At 35.7% G+C, this 23,085-nt stretch overlaps 1 protein-coding gene across 2 annotated transcripts; it reads left to right on the forward strand.

Annotated features, from left to right (window-relative positions):
- The first annotated feature begins 260 nt into the window (after positions 1-260).
- gucy2d (guanylate cyclase 2D, retinal) lies at positions 261-22,862 on the forward strand. 2 transcript variants are annotated; one of them, XM_038278789.1, is made up of 19 exons: positions 261-724; positions 1,685-2,718; positions 2,814-3,115; positions 3,215-3,587; positions 3,691-3,775; positions 3,859-3,970; positions 4,061-4,180; positions 4,278-4,358; positions 5,213-5,389; positions 5,934-6,090; positions 6,176-6,325; positions 6,422-6,570; positions 6,648-6,811; positions 9,335-9,527; positions 10,533-10,707; positions 12,145-12,243; positions 14,821-14,915; positions 15,015-15,097; positions 19,220-22,862. In XM_038278789.1, exons 2-19 carry the CDS (start codon positions 1,848-1,850, stop codon positions 19,302-19,304), a joined length of 3,471 nt encoding a protein of 1,156 aa, XP_038134717.1. In that variant the 5' UTR covers positions 261-724; positions 1,685-1,847; the 3' UTR covers positions 19,305-22,862. The 2 variants fall into 2 exon arrangements, with proteins under 2 accessions (XP_038134717.1, XP_038134711.1); XM_038278783.1 differs by having other exon boundaries at positions 1,689-2,718.
- Positions 22,863-23,085: the final 223 nt, after the last annotated feature.

Raw genomic sequence — 23,085 nt, forward strand, 5'->3', positions numbered from 1 at the left:
AAATCAGTACAAGCTTCAGCTTTTTTGAAAAGGAAGTAAATCATTTAAACCGGATTTAATTAATTTTAAACCCTCTATATGCAACAGTTGCTTGGATAAATCAGCATGAGCAGCACATGAGCGAACAGTGAGTGTGCTTCTACTTTCACCGCCCTCTTCTTGTGAGCCCACCCCCCCACCGCACACACACATGCTTCCCACACTAGTGTGGATTAAGAGCTAAAGAGGTTGAGGAGTCAAAGCTTGGCAGCCCTTCCCACTTTTTCCTTTCCTTTACTTATTCCCTCTCTCAAGATCTCAGCCCATCGAGCCAATCTATTTTTACCTATCCCAACTCTGGAACTAGGCAGCATCTCCTCTCATGTACCTGTGGTTTGGGGTGGGTCCCAGTCCAAAACAGGGACAACATAAACTCAACCAGAGAGACAAACACCCTGGACATTTGAAGAGTTTTTTTCTTTGCTATGTTTTGTTTTTGTTTTTTAAACCTGCTCTTAATAACCTAGACAAGAGATGAGAAGCATCTCCCAATATTACCTTCTTTTTTTATTCTTCATTGTTTTATATCTTAAATGAACTCTGGATTTGTGATGACATTTTTCACAATACAAGAAAAAAGATAAGTGCTCAACCTGAGCACTCTTAATCCACTTGGAATTTAGATGGTGCTATCTAATGACTGACTCAAACCCTGACATGGCTCCCGTGTAGGAAACTACTACAGGTAAGATTTCCATTATGAAGAAGGCATTTTGTTTTAATTGTTTTTTGCGTTGTAAACTTCTGTAGCATTGTAAAATCTGTCTGAAGAGGTGAGAACGTTGGAATCTATGGTTAATTTAATCACTTGTATTCTACTCATAGAATACAGAAAAAATTAAGATATGACGAAATATTTTACTCAACTTTAACTCAAAAGTTTTGTTTTGTTTGACAATTTTGATTTTCAGAATCACCTTCTTCAAGAGCTAATGCATAATAACACATATTTAAATTGGATATCTAATATTTTAGTTTAAAAATAACTTTGATCTCTACTTATTTGTGAGTTTTATATAATGAAAGGTAAATTCAAGGTTTCTAACTCTGAATAACTGCAAATTATACACTGCAAGAGCAAAAGATGTAGAGATTTACTGTAGATCTATGTAAAATGAGATTAGCAAACTTACTAAAATATCTTTCAGTAATTTCTGTACAGTTAAAAATACATAACTTTCACTCTAGTATGTTTAAGTCTCCTTCAAAGTCCATTGGCCTTTATTTAGAAAATAACTTTTAAGATAGAAGCCTATTCATCAGGCATAGATGAAAGTGTGTAACTGGGTGAGACTTAAAGACAGTAGGGAAACATCTAAAAAAAAACACAAGATAAAAGGAAATACAAAAAGGTTAAAGAACCAGATCCAGATTTAGCTCCTGGTTACATGGCATTTGATTTAAAGTCCATGACTATGAGCTAATGAGCTTGGTTACACACATGCAAGTAATTCTCCAACAGGCAGCACAAAGCCTACATCCTGAGCCATGAGGCCATATGGATGCTGATAAGAGTCATAGTGGAATGGTGACATTTCTTTCTTTTTTAAGATTAATATCAGGATACATATTTTGTTCAACCACAGATATCATTAAATGTTTTGTTTCCAATTTTCTAATATGTTTTTATTCTTGTCTCCTGGAGGCAGTGATGGCTTGGGGTCTTCTTGTTGCATGTCCGCCTTTGGACTAGAAGCTTGCAGAGTGCAAAGGGGAATAATTCCAGAACCAAAGACACTCACAAGCTTACCATTCTAAACACTCAGTTCACAACTGTGTCTGAGGCATCATAAAAGCTGCATGTGAAAATGAAAACTCATAGAGACCCTCAGTGTCTGCACAACCTTGCCTACCACCCACGATGGCGGCACCACTCTGTTAAAGTAATAAGAAAGAGGCACATATGGACGGTGATCATGAATAGTTTTGCTGAGTGTAGAATGTTTGAATTATCATCAGCATCATTATCATCAAAATTTTTGTCATCATCAACACCACAGTTGCCATCATCCCCAGTGCAGCACACCAGAAGATCAAGGGGGAACTGGTTTCATGTCCTTTTACTCATGATCTCAATATTCCCCTGTCAAGCCTGGGCAACAACGTTCAAGGTGGCCCTGGTTGGACCCTGGACATGTGACATCTTGTACTCTAAGGCTCTCCCCGACTTGGCAGCCCGTCTTGCCACCAGTCGTATAAACAAGAACTCCTACCTCAATAAAGGTTACTGGTATGACTACACACTGATTAATGAGGACTGCAAGTCAACTCGTGCCCTTGTTCGCTTTGCTGATATAGAAAGTTACGGGTCGGCTTTCTTGGGCCCTGCTAATCCAGGCTACTGTTCCTCAGCTGCACTATATGCAAAAGAGTGGGATGTCGGCATTCTGTCCTGGGGTTGTCTCAAACCCAACATGAATGCAGGAGACAAATACCCTACATTCCTAAGGCCGCTGCCACTGTCCGCCCATGTTATTTTCACTGTGTTAAGGTATTTTCGATGGGCTCATGTGGCCATCATCTCAGAGGAAACAGATATTTGGGAAGCCACAGGCCAGGAGTTGGCCACTTCCCTCAGGGACCTTGGACTGCCTGTAAACCCTGTTGTCACAATGGAGAGTGATAAGGACGGGCCTCGGAGAGCTCTTACAAAAGTGAGGCAAGCAGATCGAGTAAGAGGTATGATGCAATTGTTTGAGAACTTAAAATTCTATTGTATGCAAACTTTGAAAAGCAGTTTAGTATTTTGATTTTTTTTTTTTTTTTTTTTGCAGTGATCATCATGTGTATGCCCTCTGTCCTGATTGGTGGCCAAGCCCAGTACCGACTCCTGACCACAGCCTTAGCCATGCGTATGATAGACCGTGGCTATATTTTTATTACCTATGACACTCTACTGTATTCCCTACCTTACAAAGACACAAACTACTACATGCTAGGAAATGATACCAAGCTCCGAAAAGCCTATGATGGGGTTCTCTCTATCACTATGGAGTCTGGGGAACGTAATTTCTATGAGGCCTTCAGAGATGCTCAGAACTCTTATGAAATACGCAGCAGTGCTCCACCAGAACAGGTAAGACTTGTTGAGGAATCTAGTTGCTAAAAGTGAAAAAGAAATGTCAACAAGCATAAATCTTTTTACAAAATCTATATCATGACTTCCCTCTATTAGGTTTCTCCATTCTTTGGCACCATTTACAACATGATGTACTACATAGCTATGGCTGTTGAAAAAGCCCGATTAAGTGACGGCCTCTGGGTATCAGGTACAATCCTGGCAGACAGTGAGGGAGACTTCGAGTTTGAAGGATTCAATCAGCACTTGCGGGCCGGAAGAAACGGGGAAGGGATGCAGGCTGGCTACGTAGTGCTTGACTACAGTGGCATGGGAACCTCACTCTACTCCACGCATTTTCTCCATGCTAGTCACACAGATGGCAAGACTGGGGGCTTGAAATATCTTGGTCGCTCCGTACACTTTGCAGGGAGCACTCCCTACACAGATTCAAGTTGCTGGTTTAGTCCATACTTTGCTTGTACTGGAGGTCAGTGTGTTTGGAAGCAAACTGTTTTTCACAATATATCTATTCACCGAGGGAGTCGATGTTGTAAAATACTCAAACGTTTGTTCTTCTTTTCTTTCCAAAGGAATGGATATGACCACTTTCCTCTTTTTATTGGTGGTGTTCATTCTGTTGTTGGGAGGTGTCGTAAACTTCTTTCTTTATCTAAAGTATGTATAGCAGGGCTGGAATATGATATCTCACCTTAATCAGTTTTGATTTCCTCAATCTATTATGATGTCTTTGTGCACAGAAAACAAGGCAGGGTTGGGTTCAGCTTTGGTGGTGATGGAAATAGTGGCTCATCGAAGGTGATCCTGACTCTTGATGATCTGGTCTTTATCAATACCCAAGTCAGCAAACGGGTCAGTCTAACAGGATCAATACAGACAGATCTTTTACATCTGCAAGTGATTAACTCTGACATGACCTCTTTAATCTCTGTGCATAAGCAGAAGCTAAATGATGAAAGCATCATGAAAAGCCAAGGGGACATGAAGACGCCTCACCACTCTGTGTCTGGTCGTAGTTACCTAGCCTCCACTCCTGACAGTTCAAATGTTGCAGTATTTGAGGTTAGAAAATCCCAGATACAATGATATACAGATTTTTTGCTTTGAGTTCACGTCTCTGATATAGGAAAACAACTGTTTTGTTTTATTTATCTTCCAGGGTGACTGGGTTTGGTTAAAGAAATGTCCGATAGGAACGGTTTCTAGTGTAAGTGGAAGCACGGAGGTGATCTTTGTAAGGGTAAGTGACTCTGCAAGAGATTGTTCTTTTTGTTTAGGGGAAGCTTGCTCGAGAGCTGTTGATGGATTCCTTTTGAGTTAGTTAATCTTAATCAACATGCTTATCTTAAGCTTAGATTTCTAAGCTAATAAGTATTCACTTTTGTGTTATTCCTGTGCATAATGATCACATCGGCAGATAGGCATACTTTGCAAGGACAGAGAGGATCTGCTTAGTCTTTCAGAGGTGCTAAAACTAAATAAAAGTATTCTGTTTCTACAGCACTGGTTTTAGATTAGTTACAGTTGGTACTAGAATTATATTTTGGGGAAAAAAAATGTTCTGCACATGTTAAAGTATGAAATGTACTATACAGTGTTCTTGTTTTTGCACACTTGAGTAAATTAACAAAGTATATCTGTTCTTGTACAGTATGTGGTAGCCTGGAGGTTATATATTTGTGACAGGTTTAGTGAAATACAAATCAGAAATTATAATTAAAAAAACACCTTTAACATAGCAAATATAGCAATGTTTTAAACTATGAAAGCAGGGTTGAATTTTAAGGTCTTTCTTGGCTGGTGATAAATTGTTATTTTTTTCTACATGGGCTTTCCTGTTTATCTTTCATCATGGACCTGAACTTTAGTCTTAAGAACAAAATAATATTAAAGCTGAGATGCAGTACAAACAGAATATTGATATATATATATAAAACATAAAACAAGTCCAAGTTTTATTACATTAATATTTTAAAAAGGTTGAAATTGGGAATCCCAGTAAAAACTGGACAACATGTTTTTTGGTCACAAAAGAGCAAATTACAGTGATTTATAAGCTATTACAAAAATGCTACCATTTGTTTTCTCTTTCAGCTAAGGGAGATGAGACATGAGAACTTAAATCTTTTTCTGGGCCTGTTCTTTGACTCTGGCATCTTCGGCATTGTGACGGAGCACTGCACTAGGGGAAGCCTGGAGGATTTACTGGGCAATGAGGATGTGCGTCTTGACTGGATGTTCAAGTCTTCCTTGTTAATGGATCTCACCAGAGTAAGAAATACTCCTTTGTGTGTGTGTGTGTGTGTGTGGGGGGGGGGGGATTTTACAAGTATTTTATACTTGAAAATAAACAAGTATAAAATACATGTCGTGGGAAAAAGTATTCAAGTATTCATCCTAGTTAAATAAATGGAGATCGATGGATTTCACTCAGTTGGCACATTTATTTATATCTTTGCAAAGAGAGAACAGTCATCATACAGCCCTTATGGCACAGCATTCTGCTCTGTTCTGATCTGGACAGCGTTCGTTCCCCCTTTCTTACAACAATGGAAAGTAGTCAGAGTCATAACAAATTACAGACACTTTGGTTAAACAGTAACATGTTATGAATAAACCTTGAGAAAGAATCTGATTTGTTATGGGAAGAAGCTATGTCTGGTCTACAAACACAAGCCTGCAGAGAATTGTGTGGCCTTAAGAGAGAAACAGACTGAGTGAAAACTTTTATATTGAGTAAATAGGATAAATTAATATATAATAAAAGAGAGATAAAAAATTTCCGACAACATCATTTATTTATTTTTTTCCTTAGGGAATGAAGTACCTGCATCATCGCAACATAATTCATGGGAGGCTCAAATCCCGTAACTGTGTGGTGGATGGGCGCTTTGTGCTGAAGGTGACAGATTATGGGTTTAATGAAATTCTGATGGCACAAAACATAGAAAATGACGACGAAAAGCCTGAAGGTGAGAACACCTATAAAATTAGAATAACAAACATGCCCGACTTGTTTATTGCAAACAGTTGTGAATTTTTCTTTTCAATAAAAAGACTTGCTTTGGACTGCTCCGGAACTTCTGCGGGACCCAAGTCAGAGGAGGAAAGGCACTTTCTATGGAGACGTTTACAGTTTCGCCATAATCGTGCAGGAGATCGTCTCTCGCTCTTCACCTTTCTGCATGCTGGACATGCCTCCAAAGGGTGATTGACCTTATACTTCTGACATTTACATATAGCCTTCAGTTCTGTGTACTCTATGACTCACAATATATTCATGCTTATTATGTGTTTTGACAGAGATCATAAACAAGGTGAAAGATCCTCCACCTCTGTGTCGACCCATTGTATCGGTGGAAGAGGCCCCTTTAGATGTAATTCAGTTAATGAAACAAGCCTGGAGTGAAGATCCAGAGAAGAGGCCAACATTTGAGGATATCTTCAAACAGGTGAAAATACGGAAACGCATTCACTGGTTATTCTCTGATAAACTGAACCTCACTCTGAAACACCCTTTTAATGGCAGTTCAAGGGTGTCTCAAAAGGGAAGAAAACTAACATAATTGACTCAATGCTGCGAATGTTGGAGCAATACTCCTCAAACTTGGAGGACCTCATCAGAGAGAGGACTGAAGAGCTGGAGATGGAGAGGCAGAAGACAGATCAATTGGTGGCTCAGATGTTGCCCAAGTAAGTTTTCAACATGAGAAAATGTAATAAAGATGTGCTGGTGTGTTCTAAAATGGAATTTCTGATGTTGACAGATCTACTAAGATCTGTCAACAACATGAATAAGATAAGCCTAGAAAAAACCCTTAAGATGCATGTCTCTGACCTTTTCATGACAGTTTGAATGGGCCAATTCATCGGCAAACATTTCACTTTAAAAACAAATCATACTTGATTGTAAGTTTTCTGACTTCCACTAATCACTCACTCCTACATAAAGCCCCACTGGTCATTTTTGAGGACTTTATTGAATGCTTCTACTAATATTCACATCCATTATAACAAAACCCTCTGGCTAATCTAATTGATTGATTATGATTGCACTTGGTTGTGTTTGTCAACTACAGGGGTGGGTTATATTTTGGAAAATTGGTTTCCGTTTTCTTCTGAAAAAGTAGGTCTAGTTTACTGGTATCCTAATACAAAAAGAAAAACTACCAAAGGGTGGAATTACAACTGCACTTGAATTACTAAACCAGAGGTTGCAAAACACTTTGGCATATGCTTCAGGGTACACAATAGGCATCTAAAAATAAATATAACTTCACTCTATATTTATAGATTATATACTTTTAAATATTCAATATTTAATATAATTTTGAATGTATGTTTCATTGTCTATTGAATTGTGCATTTTACAATTTAGTTGTATATTACGTATCAAATATTATAAATATTACATCTACTTGGCTTGTGGGACATTTATATACGTTATTTCATTATATATTTTGAGCCTCCGTGTACATCAGGGATGATAATAACAAGGATTGTGAAAACACACTAGCCCCTCCTCACTTAAAGATTAATTTAATTGATTAGAACTAAAAAATAAATAACATTACAATCTTTTAATGTCTTTAAAGACATTTATTGATAAACATCTCACATTAACTCATACCGTTAATGTTAACCTTCAATTTCTCCAAAGTGTAGCTGTAGTTAAAGTTGAAAATGTAAATCAAATATTCAATTTACACCGCCAAGGAAAAAAATAAGTTTGACTAATATAAATAAATAAAGCTTCAAAGCTTGTTTGTGTTCATTTGAACAATTTTATTTTGGTCCAAGTCTGAATTTTAACATAGTTAGCATTAGCATGCGCTAACTAATAAGCAGATAAAATAATACTGTTATTCTGTGTGAACAAACTCATTCATTATTGTGAGGAGAATTCATTAATGAATTAATAAAACATTATAGAGCAACTTTGTCATTCCTACTGTTTCTTTTTTCACCCTGTAGAAGAATTTAAGAGAATGTTCAAATATTGTATAGCCTAGCAAACAATGGTGTTTAAAAAATAATGAATCTGCTTATAGTCCAGGTGAACAAGGTTATAATTTTCATCACAATGTTTAATTAAAACTAACTATTCTTTGTCCTAAAGGTGTAGTGGAGGAATTTTTAAAAGACCCGCCCTCTCCACTTAAAAAAATGTGCATGCACACCCCTGTACCCGTTATCGAGAGGGAACGCCTATTAAACGCGTGTGAGCTTTCAAACAGAGCCTGCACGAGCAGAAATGGGCTTGTGCAGGCTCTGTTTGAAAGCTGCTGTTATCATAACTCATACAAGCTTACTGTGTCCAAACGTCCGCCTTAACCCCTATATCATTCAATCACTATATAGAGCGGGGGCTATATAGTGGACAATGCATGTGCTCACACTGTGCAGCCTCACACTCTGATGCGATCTTACGACGGCCGACTGAATTTCAAACATGTTTAATTTTCGCCCGACCTTACGATTCCTGATCGGGATGTGGTCGTGAGAGGCTAATCGCCCCCGGTTACCCCCTGTACAGTACACAATGCACAACGTGCGATGAGGCTGACTCTCGGCCCCATCTAAAAATTCTCACATGACTGGAGAATCGGCCCGAAAAGGGCAAAAAAATCGCACCGTGTATGCCCGTCTTTAACTGACCGTTCAGACAGATGATCACTTGCTTTTGCTCCCCGTTGGTCACGTAAGTCCTCCTCCGCCGTGTGGTGCCTGATCCATTTTTGTTATTAGTTGCAGCTGTCGGGTAGCGACAGCCTATGGTAACAACAGGCAACTGTGACAGCAAATCCCAGAATGCTTTGCGTGGAGAGCTCTCTACGCAAAGCATTCTGGGATATATATGACTCTTCTGAGGCCTTTCGTTTCTTTTCATAAACTTCTTAGACACTTTTTCTCTTATGAACCTCGGCCATTTTAAAAGAACGTCAGTGAGACAGGTGAGCTTCAATGACTGTCTGAAACCGTAGCTCACCACAGATATACGCCTGAAAGTGTGCATGCGCAGAAAATGAAAGCTAAGGCCACCCTTTCGTAAACATATCACCAGAATGATTGACAATAAGGAGGACCACTTATTTAGATGATCCACCCGGAAAAAGAACATCCTCCACTATACCTTTAATTCTGCTTTAGAAATATGTTTCAGCTTGAATGTACATATGTTTTAGAAAAGGACACTGAACCACATTCCTCATTCAGGTCTGTGGCCCAGGCGCTGAAGCTGGGCAAGCCTGTGGAGCCGGAGCATTTCAGCGAGGTCACGCTGTACTTTAGTGACATTGTGGGTTTTTCCACCATCTCAGCTCTGAGCGAGCCCATCGAGGTGGTTGACCTGCTCAACGATCTCTATACGCTCTTTGATGCCATCATTCCGTTGCATGACGTATACAAGGTCAGCGTTAGCAGCCTGTTTGCAGCATTTAAAAGAAGCTTTATTCTGAATGTTATTCGTTTTTTTTAAAGGTGGTATTCTTACATTTCATGAAACATTTAGTTATTAATGTTTTTTTTCTTGACATTTTTAAGATAGCAGACCACTGTTTTACTTTATATTCTGCCATTGATAACCTTCACACCCAAAATAGATTTTTGCATCACATTGTCTATAGTTATATTTGTTTAACTGTCAGACTTTGCTTTTTATCTGTGGATCATATTCCTCTCTGCTTTTGATCAACATGATTCCAAGTAAAGCCCACTAACCTTTATTTTAGGCTAATTAAACATAAGCAGCAACAAAAATGTGATTCTTTATATCAATTGTTTAAAACTGATATCACCTCTAAAAGGTATTAAAATGAAAATAGAGTATTGGTCATTACTTTATGGTTTCAGTTGATTTCTGAAAGTTGTTTGTAACCCTTAGGTGTTTCAAGGTACATAATAGACTTAAAAACCTTTGGTAACATGATAGTACTGTGCACAACCTAAAAATATATAAGTTAGCTGTATTCATCAGTGGAAACTTAGTTTCAATACATTTGTTGCAAACTTACTCTTACTTATCTTCCTTATTCTAATTTCATTTTGTTTTTTTATTAGGATGAGACAGAAGTGAACAACAGACACTGAATTACTACCATTGATAAATAATTTAACGATACAGAATACTTTATTAGCTTCTTAATAAAATTTAATTATGGACTGTGCATCCAGACAAATCTGTATTTTTATTTTTTATTTTATTTCTAGCCAAACGCAACAGTGATTAGTGTTTTTCAAAACTTAAGGTTAATTTCGTTAGTTTATGATGGACTTTTCCATCATGCAAGCATATTTTATTATTGGGGTTTAGTTTCCTTGGTTCACTTTTTAGCTTCCTAATGATTTGTAAATGCAGGTCGAGACGAAAATCCTGCAGATGGGTTTGTTCACCTCTTCGTTTTGTGGTGTTCAGGTGGAAACCATTGGTGATGCATACATGGTAGCTTCTGGAGTCCCCACCAGGAACGGCAACCGTCACGCAGCTGAGATGGCCAACATGTCTCTTGATATTCTGAGCCTGATTGGAAGCTTCAAGACTAGACACATGCCTGACCTGAAAATCCGAATCCGCATCGGCCTGCACTCCGGTGAATATCAAGTTCCTCCTTTATGTAGATAATTATTACCCCCAACATTACCACCATGTACCTCAAAAACCATATCTGAACATTTCTTTAAAACTGAACAATATATTTTGAGTAACCCTCATGGCTGCATTTTTTAATCATTAATCAGCTCTTTTTTAAATGTATTGTAAAGAATCCCAAGGATTCAAAAATAATAATTTTTAGAGTTACATCTCCTTTGTCTCCATCCAAAAACTCTGATCTATATATTTCTGTCTTGGTCATTTCATACCAAAAATAAATAATTTCACACCCAAACAGAATTTTAGTCAAACAGTAATTAGTTAAAAATATATCATAATATGAAGGAAATCTTAAAAAAAAAAAAAATAAAATAAAATAACAATTAATTAAATGATCCAAAAATATTTTTGAATAAAAAAATATTAATGCAAATAAAGTAGATTTCTGAAACCAGTGGCTTCAAAGGACTGAAAATGTAATTGAACTAAAGTGTAATTATTTTAAAAGAAAACTTAACCAAGGACAGCTAAGAGCTGAGCCAATTCCTTGGAAGGTCCCTCAGAGCCCACAGATATATGCTACAGAAAAGCTCCCATAAAAGAGTTCAAGATGCATAAAATTATGAGAGATTTACTAAAATATTTTTCTTTTATTTCTAAAAAAACTGTCCCATGCAATGCATTTCTTATTACATGAGCATCATAAAAGAAACTTGCTGCACAATGCAAAGAGAAGAAACTAAAAAGTGCAGGAAGTCAGTAGTTAAATGTGTGGGTTCAGAGTAATACGGGGTCAAATAAACCAAAACTTCATTTCAGAGTGAGCAGCTGTTAAAGAAGAAGCCGAGTCCCCGAGTGGCTAAGTAAACGAGATATTTTTACCTCTTTTATCCTCGTCTGAAACTCGTTCCTGGAACACCGAAACACTATCCACTTAGAGTGCTGTCATCCAATTAAGTAACTGCACACTCTGGACCTTTGACTCTTTCTCTGTGTTCTCTCAGTTAGAATGCCATTTACACTGTAAAAACGTGATCTAACATTAATAAATAGTTCTTAAAATATGTTTATTTGTCCTAAATTTGTGCAGAAAAATAAGATGATCTGCCAATGGAATAATTATTTGTGCCCTTAAATTAGATAATAAGTTAATATTCACTTGGAATAGGATAACAGAGTTTTTTCTTATTTTAAATCAATATTTTAATTTGAATCATTTTATTCAATTGGCCTGCTCAAAAAAATAAATAAATAAAACACTCATTTCAAGAAAATCTGACTTACTTAGATTAAAATTTTTGCAGTTTCCAGTCAGAGATACTTTAATCCAGTGAAATAAAAACGAAATTATATGTTTTTTTAAATGTCATATTACTGATCAGAGAAGATGTTCCAAAAACATCTGGATGTTTGTTTTCACTTGCTTCAATCACAGGTCCAGTTGTTGCAGGAGTGGTCGGCCTGACGATGCCTCGGTATTGTCTTTTTGGAGATACGGTCAACACTACATCTCGAATGGAGTCCACCAGTTTGCGTGAGTCTTTTTAAATACAAGATTTCAACACTAATCACTTTTTCATTTTAATTTTTTTTAAGAGCCCCCTGGGCTGGAGGACAGGTGTATGGCAGTCTGAGTACACGTTGCCTCAGGCTAAATGGGGCTTTAGGAGAGCAGTGCTCACTAATCCTTTAACACTATCAGCAGAATTAAAGGCCAAGTTGAAGTTTCAGGATAAACTTAAATAATTACCACATTTAAATTTGTCATACTGATGCTTACTTTTCAAATTCATACATAAGGTTTAACATTTAATGTAAAGAAAAGGTAATTAATTCATCCATGAAATCTTTAGGTTTATGTATAAGAAGTACTGCTTATTAGATTAGTAACTCTTTAATCAAACACATTTTTTTTTTCTTTTGCACAATTTAAAATCAAATGCTGGGGATTATGGATGGACAGATGTTTAATTTAACTGACTGAAACTACCACTTGGGGTCTGCTGCCCCCTAGTGGAGCAAAATTAAACATTAACCAGATTCAAATATTGGCAGTGTGCAGGTTCTCCCCTAGAAAACTAAGTGAATTGATCTTACTTCCACAATTATCTGGTACATTTAACCTGAGCCCCTTATTTATTTAATTCTAAAACTTTTGTTAAATGAGGGAAATTTCTATGCCTCAATTCTTATTTATATTGAAGTAATTTGTACCAAATACTGATGCTAACATCCATGCAGAATAATAGAAACGTGTCTTCCCTCTCCAGAGGAAAGGCTGCCCCTAGAAGTAAAGTTAATGTGTAACGCAACTTGACAAGAATGCAGGTTATAAAACCACATCTGAAAACGGAAATAATCTGTAAAAAATACATTATGAAAATAGAATAAGAAAAATTGGGTAAAAAAATTACTGGCAAGATAAAATCTTAAAAAAAAACAAAAAAAAAACAAAAAAAACAATCAAACATCAAAGTTATTCTCAAGACCCTCACAATCTTTATTGAAAACTTTTTTTCAATTCTTTTCTTTTCAATTCTCTTCAATTACATATTTTGTAAGTTTTCATTTACTAAATGTGTTCATTGCAACAATAAAACAGCAGAATTCACCTCATATAGCATAATTGTCCCTCCAACTTTGCTGAATAATTGCTTTAATAAATAATGGATCTTCCATGTTTAGTCAAATGATCAGACCTTGACTGTTTTGGCATAAAAGGAACTAAAAAGCGTGTTAGTTTTTCTTTCTATCCAACTCAGAAAGAGACTGAAGTTGCAGAAAACTGGCTTAGCCCGGTTGTAGGTGATGTTAGAGCAGCCTGCCCACGGCCCACTGTTTAGAAATGTTAAAAAGAGGGAGGATATGTCAAAATATAAGTATTCAATTACATTTTATTTTCTCATATTATTGACAATCCTTTAACCCAACATAACCATTTCTAGACAGAGAATCTTATGCCCCTGTGCTGAAAACACATTATTTTTTATTTAAATGTACTTATTTTAAAAGTATTTCAAATATTTCAGATTGGTTTCTGCATTGTAACAAGAATCAATCTCTCAAAATAAGAGATGACAGAAGAGACTCTGACCAATTTAATATTTTATCTTTAAAAAGTATTTTCACACTTATTTAGAAATTACCATCAATTAGGTAATTACCGTAACCAGGAAATCTTAAAATAACCAATGTAATAGATTAAAATAAATAATGTGTAAACATAGACTTAACAAACTGTTGATCATATAGAACCCAAAGCATTTAAACCAATCAATTATTGCTTTGTGTTCCATGTTGATCACTGGCTCAAAGTTTTCAGTTAAAACCTAAAATAAAAAAAAAGTAATAGACTTTTAATTTTTGTTAGTATATTTCCTTTTTTTATGTTTACGTATGTGTGCTGCCATCTTAACGCAAAAGTTATAACTATTTGTATGGAGTGAATTTTCTTCCATTATTTTTGCAAGCAAAGAAGAATTTTTCCAAATGAAAACATGAACAAAGAAATATAATCCATCCATGAAGAAAAAAAAAATCGATTAAAAAGTTTTAAGAGTAATGGTGCTATTTTTTCAGATTTTATTTTTCAAATACTTGTTTGTTAATATTTTTAATGTTTGTTTTTTTATTAAATTTTTTCCAGACTTTATGATTGTGTTTTACTATTTTTTTTTATATTTAATTTTTTTCTTTCTTTTTTTATTTTATGAATTTCCTTCCTTTTAAATTGCATTTTGCAGATCACATTCTTGTAACCTCCAATCTAATAAAAACACTCTTATAACTCTTGACCAATGAAACTGTTGCTAAGGTCTATGCTGACCAATAGAAATATGTCCTCACTCCACGGCCCACCCCCAGAAGTGAACAGAATGTGACTGCTAAAAGGCAATTTGAAAAGGTTGCAATTCATATGACTAAATTAAATTAGTCTTAAGAATGTAACAAACTCTTAAATACATGAACCACCTCTATTTTTGATAAACCACATGTAGTCCTACAGTTTAGAGCCAGGTATTCGATAATTCTAACTCACATCCATCTGCTTGGACTAGTTCTAAAGACATTTCTGCATTACTGACACTGTGACACTTTTCCACTTGCTTAGCTTACAGAATCCATGTTAACCAAACGACAGTCGACATCCTGAACAACTTGCAGATGGGATACAAGATTCAGGTCCGGGGTCTGACAGAGTTGAAGGTATGTACTTCTAAAGGGTTAACTCTTACTCTTTAATATGTACAGAGGATAAAACTGTCCCTTCTGCAGAAATTAAAGCATAATATGATCTGATTTTAGGGAAAGGGTGTTGAGACCACCTATTGGCTGGTGGGGAAGGAAGGTTTCAACAAGCCTCTGCCGGTTCCCATGGACACCAAAGAGTAGGAAAACATTTTCTTTGCCTCTCCAAATATTCCTGAATGTATTTTCTCTTATTTAAACAGTGCAATGTTAAATGTTCATGGCAGAGGTGTAGACAACCTTATAGCTGCAGCAAGATTATTTGCATTCAGCCAGGAAAGCATAAATGCAGTAGTTGTACACAGTTGTATCCTCGCAGTTACAATTATACTCAGAAATTGAACATTTGATAAACCGGAGTCCTATTTACTCGGTAAAGGATAGGAAACTCTGACCACACAGAAAATTCTGTGTGGTCAGAGTTAATACTATTCAGAGGTAAAGCTTGTTTTTTAACAAACTTGAGTTAGTAATTTACTTGCACGTTTCTTTGAATGAAGCTGTTTCTCCAAATGGAATCTTGATTTGCTGTTACATTTTATTTAACCTTTTTATTTATTCAATTAAAAAACTTCAGAAAAGGAGTAATAGTTTAATATTCAAATCATTTCTACTCAGTACTCAAAACTTCTCCACTTCTATTTCCTATGGAGACTTAAGACAACAAAATTTTATTATTAAATATTGTGTAATTTAAATAGGTGTACATTTATTATGAAGTAAATAAATGTACCATGAAAAAAGGCTACGTCAAATTATATGAATGAGTATATTATATAATCTATATAATCATATATATTATAATGAAATTAATTGATAATGTTTTTTTAAATAAGTTCATTTACACTGCAAAAAACAATCTAGAAATAAGTAAAAATTCCTTCAATCAAGTGTATTTTACCTTAATTTTAGTAGGTAAATAGGATGATTTGCCAATGGAATAAGTATTTTTACTCTTAAAATAAGATAATTAGATAATATGCACTTGAAAAAAGACAATGCAGTTGCTTTTTCTTATTTTAAATGTAAATTGTCTTGTTCCATTGGCAAAGTGTCTCACTTACCTCCTCAATTCAAGAACAAATGCACTTAGTTTAGGAAAAAATTATTATTTAGATTTCCATTTTTTGCAGTGTACATTTGAACTTCTGGGGGCGGGCATTCCTCTGGACTGAGAAGCGAAGATGCATTTCTATTGGTCTGCATTAGGGTCAGCAACAACATTACTGTTGGGGTGAATAGATTGTGATCTGTAAAACAGAATTAGAAAATAACACAATTTATAAAACTCAATCTGAAAAAGAGACATTGGAAAAAATAAAGATAAAAAAAATGGAAAAAATAAAACCTAAGAAAACAGAAAAGTTCCTCTCAAAACTTTTTTTGACTAATTCTTTTTAAAGATTCAGTCTGGGTTTAAATTTTTTTTTCAATTTGTATTTATAAAATATGTTTTTTTAATTTTCATTTACAAAAAGTTTTCTTTGTTGGCAACGATATTGGAACAAAATCCATGCTATAATTGAAAAGAATCTAGGAGAATCTGTTTTGTTAATATTTGTTTGTATGGAAAGGTTAACTGAGTCATGGATAATCTTTTTGGAATAATCTGAGCAATAAAAGTTTAGCAGTTTTTCAAAATTTAAAATATATTGATGCTTGTTTGTTCCCAGGCTGTTTAAATAGGCCTCTGTCATAATACTAAATTGTGAATAGATACTTATTATTCCTCAGACTCTCCTGGTTACACTGAAACTATTGAAACGAATGTTTACAGTAGTTTGATAGCAGTGAACACATTTCAAATTTTTTTTTTTTAAAGTGAATTATTTAATAATTTTGTTTAAAACTAATTTTTAAAATTTAACCAAACTTGTACTGGGATGTCTAATAATAATTTGAGGATGAATGTAGCTCGACCAGAACTAGGAAAATAATCTATATAATATATATATATATATATTGAATATAAAATATTACAATACTAACACTTTCTGTTTTTCAAAAAATATATTTTCTCATATTTTTTTCATGTTTAATTTTTTCAAATAAATAATTTTTACTATACTTTCTCTTCACATAAGCCAAAAATAAACGCCTGCTCATGACAGTAAGAAAGGTCCTTGCTGATATCCATGCAGACTGGCAGAAGAGATAATATAAAACCTGTGAAAAAACAAAAAAAACAAACAAAAAGACAGTAGTGCAGTTTGTAGCACTGCTGCCTTGCAGCAAGAAAGTCCTGGGTTTGAATCCCTACCCAGGGTCTCTCTGTATGCTGTTTACATGTTCTCCTGGTGCATGTGTGAGTTCTCTCCTAGTACTTTGGCTTCCTCCCAAAGAATAAAAACACGACTGAACTTATCGGGAGAAGATGTATGGAGCAAATATAGAATATGGAAAAATAATACCTGAAAAAACAGCAATACTCTCAAAACCATTTTATTAATTTAAAACTTTTTTTTAAAGTTCCATTTCTAAATAGCATTTTGTATAGATTTCAGTTTAAGAGACGTGTTCTTTTCCCTCCATATTACACACACACAGAACCCCACGCCCGTTTACACACAAAGCATCCCTCTGCTCTCCCTACAGGAATCCTCTGTCTTTTGTATTGAATTATACATAATGCTGACACACTCTTTTTAAAGCACAATGATTGCATGTTTTATGGAAATACATGTTTTCATTACTGCATGCTAGTAGCTGACTTCATCCCTTTCCTTTACCAGCATTTTAATAACAGGGGCACGTGTCCTTGTGATGTGAATGAATATTCTTAATTTTTCTTTTATTAGTCAGTCTTAACATACTCTGTTACTCCTTACATGGCTGTAAGCAGCTATTGTGACCTCCTCCTCCTCCTCCTCCTCCTCAGACTCTCTTTCTGGGCATGTCTCTCCCCTTCTCCTCCTTATCTGAGTCCTCCTGCATAATTTTTTCTGCCATCTAGTTTTAAAGTCACTTAAAACCTTCATGTGGTTTTGTTTATTATTAATTTCCAAAGGTTGAGACACACTGATCTTTCTAGCTACAGTTTCTTAAATTGATAAAATTATAAAAAGGACATATTTCATGTGCCCTATACTCCTATCCTTGCATTTTTTAACACTATATTAATACATTAATTTAGTTAAACTAATAAATTATTTATTGAAATGAACACATTGAATTGATTATGCAGCCTTTGACATATGACAGCCTAGGACAGGTCCAGAAATTCACTATGGCCAACCGGGCTGTCATGGCTCAGCATCTAGAAGGGAGCAAGGGGAAGGAGATTGACACAAGGGGGCAACAGAGGGTATACAAGAAATACATAAGAACTAATAAACCAAAAACAACTTGAATAACAAAAAATTTAAATTAAACAAATGAAAACTCAAAAGGAAAACTTAAACAGATCCAAAACCACGGCACGGGCATTACCCTGATGGCCAGTCCAGCCCTGTGTAGAAGCTAGCCTTTTCATAATAAAACCAATAAGCCCTTAACATGGATGTCATATGGGGGGCCGCTTTAGGGATACGACCAGATTTCAAATTTAGGATTTACTTTGTTTTAACCACAAATAAGTTTATTTATATAGCACAATTCATTACAGAGCCAATTCAAAGTGCTTTAAATGACTGAAACAATGAAATAGACAATTAAAAGCCAGTAAAGATAAAAAAAAGGGTGGTAAATCAGGTGATAACTAAATATAAACCTTAAACCAGTGATACCTCAGTCAAAGGGAGTTCTAAACAAATGGGTTTTTAACTTTCACTCAAAGGAACTCCGGCTTTCTGCACTTTTGCAGTCTTCTTGAAGTTTGTTCTAGATAAGCAAAGCAAAGGAACTGAATGCTGCTTCTCCAAAGTAACATCCGCAATGTTGCTTTAATTAGAAAAATATTCTTCCTTTTAACAAGTACCAAAAGTTTGCATTAAGAGCTGGTAAATGTATTGTTATTCTTGATACATTTTGTTGTATATTTCAGTTGTAATGAGTTTAAAAACCCTCTGGGTTTAACAGTTTATACATTTGTCATCAGCAAGGGTATTCTTCCTCCGTCTCTCCGTCATGAACTGGAAAAAGTTGAAGACCCTTAACTCAGTCGGTGAAATAAGAGGCTTTGATTTTGAAGAACATGAGTCCTAATTTCTACTCTTCTTAATACTGCTATCTGTAAACACATATTATCTTGTGTTATATTTGCTGAGGGTATTTTCAGGTTCTGTATTTAAAACATAAAAGCTGTTTTCTTGTTGCTCTTACAGCGGAACCAATCATGGCATTGGACTGGATGAGCTCCCTCCAGACAGAAGACAAAAATTCCTGGATCGACAAAAGAAGACAAGCTAATTCATGATCGGAGGCTAACGATCATGATCTGGGAAATCATGTTTTTTACATGCCAAAGACATGTGCGACAGGAAACGACAAACCAATGACATACACAGTGATTTGGAATCAGTGAGAGTGTTTTTTGCAAAAAATGCAAAACTCTGTTTATAGTTTGAGTACAGCCCTTCATTATTAGGTCCAGACTTCTGTATGTAAAATACCGTAAGAAGAATACGACCTTCAATTGACTGTTGGCATGTCAGCCGTTTTCAAAGCAAAATTGCATAAGATACTGCATGGTGTGTCAGTGGAACATGACATGTCTTAAACGTGCTGATCTGCAGATAACTAGCAAACAATGACAGATATAATGCACTGCTGTACCATGGTTCCTGCCATGGTTTCTTTTGCTGCATGTATTCCTACTAACTGTTTTGAGTTGTAAAGATGTTGATCAGATTTTTCCACAAGTAGCACACAGAGCTCTCTATCTGGAACCATAGAGAGCTCTGTCATGCCAGACTCACTTTAGAGGCCCTGTTTATTACAATTACACATATATCAGACATTACCTCCCATTACAATGGAACTATTCAGCTTTTTTTTTTTTTTTTTTTTTTTTTTTTTTTTGCTGCAGTTCCATCTAATTAGATTGCTATTTACATTTATATAAAAATACATTAAAAATATCTAAAAAATGTTAATTAAAATCCCAATAGTGCTCAGGTCTAGATCATCTTTAGCTCCAACACAGAGAAAGGATCTTCTCACAATTGATGTAATTTTATCAACTACCCACAGGTTATTTCAATTAAGTTTCATTTCACTTTTATTTAACTTTTTTTAAAACCCACGTCATCTCAAGCAACTTTACAGAATCAGTTCAATCAGATCATCCCCAGATTGTAAGTTTTTAAATTAAGGAAACCCAGCTGACTGCATCCAGTGATTGACTTTGGTTGCAGCCACAGTTGAAAGGAAAACTCCCTTTAACAGGAAGAAACCTCTAGCAGCACCAGGCTCAGTGAGAGCGGCCATCTGCTTAGGGTGACTGGGGTTCAAGGAGACAGAAGCATACACAAAAAAGGAACATAGAAGCAATGATCCATGAAATATTTTCTATGTCAGAGAAGGTTACAAACTATAGGTGGCTCTGTCTTGGAAAGCAACAATTAAGCAGATGAGCTCTGAGCCAGTTTTTATGTCAAAGGGATGAAAGAGAGTACACATGATTAGTCAAAATGAAAGCCGAACCCATACCTATGTCTGGGAGTGAAACAGGACTTCACACTAAAAACAGGCCCAACTTTATAATCGAATTTTTGGTGGCAGAAGCCCAGCTGATATTTCCCCCTAGGTTGGAGTCACAGCCAAACAGGATCAGACCAGATGAAGCTGCTATGATGAGAAAACGGAGCGAGAACATTAGGTTAGGATTTGAACCAACAAATAATGCAGAATTTGAGAATAGAAATAGAATGAAGCAGAGAGAGGAAAGTGGTCCCTATTTCCTCCAGCAGTCTAAGCCTATAGCAGCATAACTATAGAGATAGCTCAGGATAACCTGAGCCACTCTTGACTATAAGCTTTACTTAAAAAGGGAAGTTTTAAGCCTAGCCTTAATAGTAGAAAGGGTGTCTGCCTCTCAAACTAAAACTGGTAGTTGGTTCCACAGGAGAGGAGCCTGATAACTAAAAGATCTGCCTCCCATTCTACTTTTAGAAATTCTAGGAACCACTAATAAACCTGAGAATGGTGTTCTCTGTTAGGAACATAAATAACAATCTGATGAGTTTTGTTATTTAGGCTTTATACATGAAAAACAGAACTGGCATAATCTGGTATAATGTTGCACTGCCCCTCCACCACATGCTGCAATCAGCTGACTGAAAGTAAATACCACCCTTTACCTTTTATTGAGGTAACATTAGTTGGCAAGCAGTTAAATCAAATAGATCATTTTAGGGACATTTACTTCTAAATCCCCATGTTACTATCTGATACATTAAACTGTAATTTTAACCAAGCCTATTCAGAGATAGTATCATAACTGCTCTCAAACTATAGATAACATGTGTTTTAACCATTTTCTAAAACAACTTGCTTAGTTTTGTTGTTGATTTTTTGATGGAGTGTATTTTGCTTTGGCTTTTCTTCCTAAATGGTTGCTTGCTTTCAGCAATGCCACTTAGGCTATATCAGTAAAGGCTGTCTATTTTACTGTAACATGCTATATGCATGGCTGAATGCACTTTTTGTTCGACGCAGCCCTTCACTTCATTCGGCATGCTTCGTCTGCAATGATGCACAGGTTTTTTACAAGCAATTGACTGAAATGAATGTTTTCAACACTGTGCTTCAGCAGATTATACTTGGAGAATCTCTGTCTTTCAGAGGGAGATGTCAGGGTTTCATTTCTCCAACCCAGAACTTCTGTTTGGACTCTTCAAGACTTGGAAAAACATGCATTGTTCCTTTAGTTTGGGGAAGGAGGGATGTATATAATGTAAATGTGTACATAGCTTGCATCCTGGACAATTAGGATTTTTTCTTGTTCCATGTTTTTGCCTGGGTTTCCTCGGACTTAAATGAAGATATCGACAAATATGGCGGTTCAGTCGCCATCTGCCACATTTACTATATTGAGGTAACAACAACCAGGTAATGATAAGATCTGAACTCTGTTAAAAACAGGCTGCAGACCCTTTTTGTTGTTGGCAGCTTGCTAATTATCACGTTTAACCTTGCTGCAGTACGGTAGTTTAGTGTGTAATGACAAAAAACTGGACGCCTGATGACTTGATTATTAGGTTGCATGTGGTGTATTACATACCACTCACTGTTTAGCAGTTCTGGCTCTTCAAGCACGATTAAACCCATGACAAAGAGAAGATCCCTAATTTAAATGAGCAACATGGGAGGAGTGGTCTTCTTTTATTGATGGGTATCTGAACAACAACACGGCAAATCCTATTTTAAAAGCAAGACCTATTTCTTTTTTTTTTTTTTTATTTATAACCAATTTGCCAAACAGATAGGTCACATCAAAACTGAATGGACAGCATTGTTCATTTTGGAAGTGATCTCAATGTGTTTCTGTAAATAAATCATGGTGTTAGTGAACACTATGTCGTCTTATGTCCGTCTCGCTCCTTACCATCAATTCTGCTGAGGCTCATCTCCCAAATGGTGGCCTGGCAGTTCCTCAAATCAATAAAGACGCTCAATGAAGGCAGTATGTCAATGTTAAAAAGTCTAAAGAACAACATTTAAAGGTGTCACAAATAACACATTTCTAGGGAAGTCCTCCCTCTCCATTCCAGCCTGATTGCTCTGAAAATTATGATGAGATTTGAAGCCTGTTGTGTCTCTATGTGCTGCAGAGACTCAGCTCTATAGAGCACAAATCTAATAAACGCACGAGAATGTTTTTTTACACAATGGATCTTCTTTAAAAGCATGTATGAGATCATTTTTCAATAATCTAATCAACCGAAATAAACTATATTTCACACGCTTATGCTGTGTATATACTACTGTAAATGAGAAGTCCTGAGTTATATTGTAATTGTTTTAAGTGGTTTGTGTTTGCTGATTAAAACTCCAGTACCTGGCCAGAGTCATGTATTTAGATAGATGATGATCTTCTGATTGTATTTGGTGCTTAATGCTGACCTATTGGCTTTTCCAACACTAAAAGACTCCTTAATTTAAGAGACGAGCCACTGTCGTAAAAATATAATTTTGAGAGAGATATTTTACCTTGGAAATCATTTTCCAAATGTCAATTTATCTTTTA

Source organism: Cyprinodon tularosa, unplaced genomic scaffold (genome assembly GCF_016077235.1).
Source record: "Cyprinodon tularosa strain WSP-4 unplaced genomic scaffold, ASM1607723v1 ctg1017, whole genome shotgun sequence".
Taxonomy (NCBI): Eukaryota; Metazoa; Chordata; class Actinopteri; order Cyprinodontiformes; family Cyprinodontidae; genus Cyprinodon; species Cyprinodon tularosa.